The sequence below is a fragment of the Mytilus galloprovincialis genome, chromosome 9 (assembly GCF_965363235.1).
Source record: "Mytilus galloprovincialis chromosome 9, xbMytGall1.hap1.1, whole genome shotgun sequence".
Lineage (NCBI taxonomy): Eukaryota > Metazoa > Mollusca > Bivalvia > Mytilida > Mytilidae > Mytilus > Mytilus galloprovincialis.
In genome coordinates, this window is record NC_134846.1 from 74,947,298 (window position 1) to 74,956,888 (window position 9,591).

At 32.5% G+C, this 9,591-nt stretch overlaps 1 protein-coding gene across 1 annotated transcript in view; it reads right to left on the reverse strand.

Annotated features, from left to right (window-relative positions):
- LOC143045934 (cadherin-99C-like) overlaps positions 1 to 910 on the reverse strand; it is a 28,043-nt gene extending 27,133 nt beyond the window's left edge. Inside the window, exon 1 of the mRNA XM_076218781.1 lies at positions 738 to 910. Coding sequence (XP_076074896.1) covers positions 738 to 795 — 58 coding nt within the window. The 5' untranslated portion in view covers positions 796 to 910. The remainder of the gene's footprint in view (positions 1 to 737) is intronic.
- Positions 911 to 9,591: the final 8,681 nt, after the last annotated feature.

Here is a 9,591-nt window from a genome sequence, read left to right on the forward strand (position 1 = left end):
TAGATCTTTACTAGTGGAAAGACCTACAATTGTTTTCTGAACAATTGGTTTTTAATTCTATTGGTGATTGGATTTAAATTAGATTTATTACTTCGTACTGAAGGTGTGCCTACATTGGCAGAATATATGAAGATACAGATACAGAATGGTAACCGACAGCAACATATACCATGAAACAACGCGGTGCAACAGGAATAGACAAGGAAGAAATTTCTCACAAACTCAGCGGTCGCGGTAAAATGGCGAACCTCCGTGAATTGGGGAGCAGAAAAACGCATGTTTTTACAAACTCAAATTAGAGGCAAAACTTCGTTTTTGTCAGACAAGAATTTAGTACAGCCGGTAATATATAAAAGATACTACATTGTGTATATACCTGTAGGGCTTTAAAATAAGATGTGGTATGAGTGTCAACGAGACAACTCGCCATCCAAGGCATAATGTGAGAAATGTACACAATTATATTTCAAAATACGACCTTCAACACGGAACCTTGGCCCACGAACTACAAACTTTCGTATTCACCGACACTCCTTTCTAAACAGTTAAAAAATTTCTTTCGCCGATTCTGTACTACTAGCATTGAAATGGAAATGAAGTGATGAGTTTCAATTGTTTTGGAATGGTTATACTGAATATAAAAAAATATATCAAGTATAATAAGAAAATAACGATTTTAAGTTCATGTTAAAAAATACATAAGTAAGAGAAATTAAATAAAAACACAAACGACTTACGTTCCTGTGCAAATACAATGGAAACTATTGCAAAGTAGGCGAGTAAAATCGGTAACATTTCTAATATCAGAGTTGTATTCGGTTGTCTTGGGTCCCGGTAAGTCAGTTCTAGAATGACTATATTCTGTTTTTGTATTTCAAATTTTAGAACAAGGAAGTCCTATTTCGTTATGGGTGCGTTCTACTAGATCCGGGATAGAGAGTTTAAACAAACTTTATTTTGTTCAAGAATTCAACTTCATTGTGTTATCTCAACCAGGAAGCTTTGCAAAATAAATATTCATATAGAAAAAAATGATGTGATACCAAATGACCGTTACAACCTTTTGTGCTCTCAAATGTTTTATATGTTTGGCTTTGGAAACTTTCAGTCTCGAGCTTTCCTGATGAAGATTGTGTTATGCACACGAAAATGATACTAATATCACATGTATTTCAAACGTTACATTCTGAAACAAAGGCGGTGTAGTTTAACCCGTTTAAAAAATTATAAACTATGATTTAGAATAAAATTTCCGCGGAGGTCCGTTGGTACTTTTGGTTCAATCCACTTTGAAAAAACATCTCAAATATCTAATGGCATGGGTAGTTTATTTATCGGAGTTGTTTTATGGATGCTTCATATTGAAATTCGTGAAATCATGGTTCTCGAGTCTCTTTCCTAACATGTGAAAAAAATCATTGACATTTTATGAATGCCGTATTGTAACGACTTCAGAAGCATGTCTTAAAACACTATGTACCTTAATATTGTTCCTGTTCAAGAATGAGTTTATCATAGCAGAGAGGGACTTTTACTTTGAAATAATTATACAAATGGCGATGGGGTAGGGTACGCGTTTTTGAGTTTCAAAAATGCAAGTTGATTTTGTGGAATAGCGCATTTGTTTATGATAATGTTTATGAATCGCATTTGTCTAATTAGTATTTGTTAGGTTTATAACGTTTATTGTTTATACTGACGTATAATTCATCTGCAGGGAGATTTTATGTTGTTTACAGAGCACGTAATTATATTTCAAATATAATAACCTTGGGTGAATCTTGCATGTGGTCATATCTTAACTTATCATGGTCTAGTTATTTTTACTTTGTTTAAACGGTTTGTTTTTATCAATAATACATTAAAAGGAAAGCCGGAATGACCAAAAAATATTTGACAGCATAAAAGACTACACTAACCAGTAAACATATAATGCACTCTACTTGCACATTATGTGGTAATGTGAAACTTGCGTACAAACCACTCCCTTTTATAATCTAGACCGCATGTCGTAAAGGTAAAACACACACAATATTAAACAAGGAATTAAACGACGGCATGTTAAAAAGGAAAGTAGGGTGTTCTTTAAATCAAGTAGTTCATGCTAATCAGGAGGACAGCAAATGATAAATTAAAATATTACGTGAGTTCGACAAGGTTGGTCAAACAGGATGAAAGGTGGGAATTTTTTTTAATTATTGAAAATGAGGATATGTTGTATATTGAAATTGCAAAAAAGCTGCATTGCAACTGACCAACTAAAGAGTTGTTGCATTGTTTCTCAAAGCGTATTTTTACATCCCGCACAAACATACGGACACGTTTAACGGATGGACGGATCAAGTTCCGTTTTTTTTTATACTTACAACACTTCAAGCTTTGTGTTGAACGTCTGCCTGCATGTTTTACAGTTTTCAACTCAAAACTAGTAATGATTTTGATATTTTCAAAATAACATTCATACATTTAATCTTTCAGTTGAAACAAGTTATTGCTTACTAGTTTTCTTTTCATTAATTGATTTAAAATTAGTGTATGGCAATAGTTATCAAAGGTACCAGGATTATGATTTAATACGCCAAATTTTTACGTCAATTTTGCATGCAAATTAGCTCCAGGAAAACATTTTCTTCTTTAAATGAACATCTTAATCATAAGTTTCTTTGACATAATACACTGGTCAATGAATTCACAGTAAGTGTTACAAAACAGTAATGAGTAAACTAAAACAAGCGTATTCATCTGTTTCACTAAATTTTTGATAATAGCGGATACTTTTCTTCTAACTAAAATCAGTCTATGGAAGAAGCGTATCGATAAAAACTTTTCTTATATCACATAGCGATATTGTCTAATATCAATTGTAAATATGCAGACATTCCATGCGGAAAATGTTGTTTTCGGCAACGAAAAATTAAGAAAATACTAATTTTAAAACTTATTGTTCAAATATAAACAACAATTGAGTCTAAATATACATGCAGAAGTTAGTTAGAAGCTTAAGTTTATGTCAGTGTAAAATTTGAAGTGCTGTGTTTTTCTTATATACATAAATAAACAATGCGATACTTTTAAAATATCAATGCGATACTTTTAAAATATCATAGCGGTTTTTTGTTATATCAATATTAGTACCGATTAGTATTAATATTAGACTGTTGTACCCCTATTTTGACAATTTTACCTATTATGTCTGTTTTGTTCACGCATCGTTGTAAATATGACAGAATTTGATGAGACTGTCATACACGTGAGAGGTGAAGTGCTATAAAACCAGTACCGAGTCAGAAATATGACAGTTGTTATCCATTAGTTTTGTGTGTTTTATCATTTGATTATACCATTTGATAAGGGACTTTCTGATTTGAATTTTCCTCGGAGTTCAGTATTTTTTTTAATTTTACTTCTTAGTAGTATTGTATGTAAATAAGCAGTTTTAAGACCATTGCTTAAATTCAAATTGCTTTTGGTGACATCTTACAAATTTCTCAATTGGTTTTTGGAAGCAAATCTAATCAAATAAGAGTTTTATAAACAATTCCGTAATCAAATAATCAAATAGCTAAGTTTCAAAATGATTGACCTGTACTTTTGAATCTTCTTTTTTTTTTTAAATTAGACCGTTGGTTTTCCTGTTTGAATGGTTTAACACTAGCAATGTTCTTGTTCCTATATAGCGTGGTGTTCGCTGTGAGCCAAGGCTCCGTGTTTAAGGATCTACTTTGATCTATAATGGTTTACTTTAAACAAATTATTACTTTGATGGAAAGGTGTCTCATTCGAACTCATGCACCATCTTCTTATATCTATAAATCTTTAAAATTTCCCCTTATAAATAACTTCTTTCCAGTCCTCCAACTGAACAATCTAAATTTATGAATATAGAAAAGATATAGGAAGATGTGGCGTGATTGCCAATGAGACAACTCTCCATCCAAATAACATTTAAAAAAAAAGTCAACCATGATTAATGGTCAATGTACGGCCTTCAACACGGAGCCTTGGCTCACACCGAACAACAAGCTATAAAGGGCCCCAAAATTACTAGTGTAAAACCATTCAAACGGGAAAACCAACGGTCTAATCTCTATAAAAAAAACGAGAAACGAGAAACACGTATATAATACATAAACAAACGACAACTACTGTACATCAGATTCCTGACTTTGGACAGGTGCAAACATTTGCAGCGGGATTAAACGTTTTAATGGATCCAAACCTTCTCCCTTTTTCTGAAACAATAGCATAACATCACAACATAGAAAAACACACGATAAAATATCAATTGGCAGACTTAACTCAATCAAAAAACGTAAATTAATACACAATGAACGAATGAACGAATATACACATTTCTAACGTCAAAAGACATTTACATCTTATTTATTTGTGTTCTAAACATTTTTTTAGTACTCATTGAAGAAATGAATTTATAACAAGCGATACGGATTGTTATTTTGCACTATGAAAAGTTCGCGTATTTATACGATCGGTTACTAGCCAAAAACGAAAGTCAAATCTCTGTGGCAACAATACATCGGAATACCCTCACGGTCATCGCGATGTAAAAGAGCGTCCACGCGGCGAGCTGATTATGTTCATAGAGATATCAATTTACCAACGGGGAAAAGTCTTTGATATCCAAAAAGAACTGTCTTCCTTCTCAATATCTTTTGCTATGTTAATAATAAATATATTTTCTGTTTGACAAGATTTTTGATTTTCGTTGTATCTGAAGTTGTCCAATTTTATAGTCTGAGGCTACTCAGTTGGTATCTTCAAAGAGCGGGACATCAGCATTTGTACATTTTAATTTGTTTGGATTATTGATTTTACCATTTGAATATTCATTGTAATTTGGAGCTGTATTGGATTGGATTGTTTGAATGAATGTTTCTTTTAAGTAATGATATTTTTTGTCTATTTCGATATTACCAAGGTGGGTAAACTATAGCAGTGTGACCAGTAAATAAGAATCTAATAGGTCGGTAGACGTATTTGCAACCGCTTTTAAATTCCGCCATTGCATCATCACTTCAAATAGAATTATAAAAAAGAAGATGTGGTAAGATTGCCAATGAGACAACTGTCCACAAGAGACCAAAATAACGCAGACATTAACAATTATAGGTCGCCGTACGGCCTTCAACAATGAGCAAAGCCCATACCGCATAGTCAGCTATAAAAGGCCCCGATAAGACAATGTAAAACAATTCAAACGAGAAAATAACGGCCTTATTATATAAAAGAAAAATGAACGAAAAACAAATATGTAACACATAACAAAACGACAACCACTGAATTACAGGCTCCTGACTTGGGAAAGGCACATACATAAATAATGTGGCGGGGTTAAACATGTTAGTTAGTTGGTTAAACCATGTGATTGAAGACAATAGACTGAACAGGTTGTTAACACTTTCAACTATCAATAGGGTCAAGCAACATTTTCGGAATGATAAGTTCATGTAAGCGTTAATTGTTTTACAGTAACGAAATTTTAGTGATGTTGATCCTAAAACATTGAACTGGTCATGATCTAAGTTTGTGAATTATGTTTGCAGTTTTCTTGACATGCATTGTGACGTGTCATCGTATTAATACTATAGCAGTTATATTAGAAAAGTATCGCATTCATAAATTTTTTATATTAAAAAATCATCGCTATGATATAAGACAAATATCGCATTGATATTTTAAAATATAGCAGTATCGTTGACTTATAGGTGATTTTGGCAAACAATTGAATTCATCTCAATTGCATTCCACTGAATTTGCTACATGATATTTATAAAATGTGTACATCTACAAATGATAAATCGTGCATTTATGTTTCATTTATTCAATAATTAAATTTTCTCATTTAAATACACCTTGCTTGTTATTACATAAAATAACTCATGAAAATTATACACCAGACGTATTTCATGTTAAATGTCACCCTTTTTTAAGAAAAGAGTCATTACTTTATACCAAGAAATCTGCCTTTCTTCGTACAAATGCTAACATTCGTCTGAAATTTCCCACAATGCAACTCGTTGATATAAGACAATATCGCTCGTTGATATATTAAAAGCTTTTATCGAATCGCTTCTTCCATAGACTGAAAATCACTTGACGATAAATGATAGCGGATATGTTCCTAATGTCGTTACTACAATCAAATCCCCTTTTGACGAATGTGTCCTATCGAATTTAATATTACTGGGGTTGTACTACCATGAGCAACACGGCGGTTGCCACGTGTGGAGCTGGATCTGCCCAGTTTCCGGTTGGTTTCGTGTTACTTAGTCTTTAGTATCCTATGTTGTGTATTGTGTACTATTATTTGTCTGTTGGTCTTTTTCTTCCATGACGTTGTCAGTTTGTTTTCAACTTATGAGTTTGGGTGTCCCTCTGGTATCTTTCGCCTCTTTTTTGAGGGAATCAAAGAATAAACTTCAAGTGCAGATGTTTAATCCACCATTTTCTACATAAGAAAATGCCTGTTTACAAAGTCAGGAATGCGATAGTTGTTATCCGTTCGATTTGATTACGGACTTTCCGTTATGAATTTTCCTCGGAGTACGGTATTTTATTTTACTTTTAAGTAACCCTATCATCTGTATGCCCTGCACTGTTAATATATAATTGGAATGACCACACAAATGATTTTGACAAACGTATCTTTGTCATAATCATTGGTGTGGTTTTTCAAATTATTACAGATTTCGTAACGTCATTTTGATATTATATTTGAGACGAATAAAAATAATTCATTGTAGAAAAATCATATGCAGTCAACTTATAAAGACCACACACCTATGGTATAGATAATTTATCTAGTTGAGTGCACCAATTAGTAAATAGTTATGACATTTTCCATTTAAGTTAATCAATTGTGCTATTTAAAGAAGCAGTATGACGAATATTATTAGTTGCATAGTTTGCTAGTGACCTAATACGATATATATATGGGGTCAGTAAATTCCATATGGGGTGAGAGCGAAACTCTAATCTTCAAATGGAATTTACTTACTTGCCCAATATATATCGTAAGTGTTAAAGAACCTACTTACATAGGTATAAACAAAAGCAAATGCCAAAAAATACAACTTGTTATCTTTAAATGTCTTTGTTGAATTTATTTCAATCGTTCGTCATCAATTTCTCCTCAACACCGTGTTGTTTTTATAAAGGGACGTAATACAACTACTAATCGGGTAATGAAATAGTTCCTGCGTCTCTTATCCCATAGTGATTATACACGGTCACCATGTAGTTGCTTTTAACCAATTATATTCCTAGAAATGTATAGGAGGTATTACATACTTACATACCCGCAGCAGTCATTCACAGGGTTTAGAGTGAAAAATTCCTTATCAGTGGAATTGGCAAAAATAATATGATCAAAGGTAAAAATCCACTCATAGTGGCGCTAAGTATTAAAATCAATCTACTTCTTTTGAAAGAATCAATAAAGAGAAAGAGCAACACAAATTACGACTTATTCCATCAAATACTAGCCGAAAATAATATTGTCACAACAAAATAAAATACCATAAATTGCTTCTTTTGTAGAGGTCATTAAAATCATACATATTCTTTTTTTTTAAACAAATTTCAGTACAAAACTTCGAACGGTTGAATGGAAGATTGGATAAGATGAATGCAACTTAATAAGAGTTGCGATTGGAAACGAGGAACGTGTCATAGAAAAAAAAATCCGATCTAAAAAGCACAAAAAAGACCAAGGCCACCAACAGTCTTCAATAGACAAACTTGTTTAAGGTTAACTCTGCTTGATTGAAGCGGTCATATTTTATGAAGATTACAAACTTCATTATTTAAAACAGAGAGATCATCGACGTCTCAAAAAAAAAGTAAAAACACAAAAATACTGAACTCCGAGGAAAATTCAAAAAGGAAAATCCAAATCAAAAGGCAAAATCAAAAGTCCAAACACATCAAACGAATGAATAACAACTGTCATATTCCTGACTTGGTACAGGCATTTTCTAATGTAAGAAATGGTGTATTGAACCTGGTCTTTAACGCAGTAGAAATGGCGAATTTGAGAGTAGCCCAATACGCAAAATAAGCCAATGAAACCTGAAAAATCGATCACAGAGTTATCCAGTTTTAACATTATGCGACGTGAGAAGTCCACATATCAAAAGTCGTATTGAGTCACAGCATGTCTAGACCCTAAAATCATTTAAATGTAAATAACTTCGATCTTAGTGTATGATAATTGATATTTACAACAAAATGCAATGGTGGTGAACACATTAGAAAATTAATATATTGAATGTGAATATATTTTTATTGTATTTGTTAAATTTAAACAGAACCAGGTAATGACGTCATTTATTCAAATATTTGTTGCAGTCCCATATTTGTACAGGACAAGCAGTCCTAGATTCACAGAAATACAGTCAGGCATGTACAGTGGAGTGTAAATTGATTGGTATTTTGAATATTCAGCGGCAAACAGTTCATGCAGCATATTTAACGTAACCGTGTGCATGCATTATTAACTAATTCTGCTTTGTTCTAGACCGACACATTGAGTGATATTTTAAAGTTCGGGAAGACGTGTTATACTACACACCATGCTGACCATGAGGAAGCCAAACTATGCCGTTGATCCCAAATGATGACTGTTTGGTAGAGAAACAGCAAATATAAATGTGAAAATCTCTTGTTCGTTCCTCACGACCGCCGTGATGATAAATAATAAGATAAAGTATAAAAATATATGATAATCTTATTTCTTGCATTATTTCTATGGAAAAAGACATTTTCATGCACTCAACTTTCAACAAAAGTAAAGAAGGTGACATGTACATACTTTCATTATGAAAAGACTTTAATATTATTACGCACTCGAATGTCCCATACCAATAAAAAATTATCAATATTTGAACAAATATGTAACGAAATTTGAGGATATGTAGGTAAGATATATATGGAGAAAAGGATTGAAGCTTATACATGGTGAATGCTAAACAACAGTTAAGCTTCAAAGACAGTCACTGAACGATTTCTGTGTGGCTTTGTAGTACAACTCTTCATCAAAGTCACAATTTGTAAAAAGTAAACCGTTACATGTCAAAGTACGGCCTTTAAGACGGACCTACCACCGAACAGCAAGCTAACTCGGGTCCCAAAAATGACAAGTGTACTACAAAGCCACAAATATAACTTTAAAATATACAATATTTGCCAATGCATGTTGTTTGTTGTTGTCTTATATCTTAACTGTTGTTTAAAACTTTGCTCTCCATCACATATCGTTATAGGCCTTATTTTTTTTTTGTTCTGTTACACCGCAGTATCTTCGTAGTGGATTTCCACTGCAGATCTATAGTACACATGTAGATGTATACTATTGTTTGGCTGAATATCATTTTAAAATGTTTGAATTTTTTACTTAATTTGTAGAATTGAAGATGTATAAACCCATATGTATGATAGAATAAACGGTTGCATGGTTTGTCCTGGCTTGTTCACTTTTTAATTTCACGTAATAGTGATATATCTATTATGTCACCTTGGTGATAATACTATATCTATATGATATAGAGAAACTCTAAATAAAATCATTTT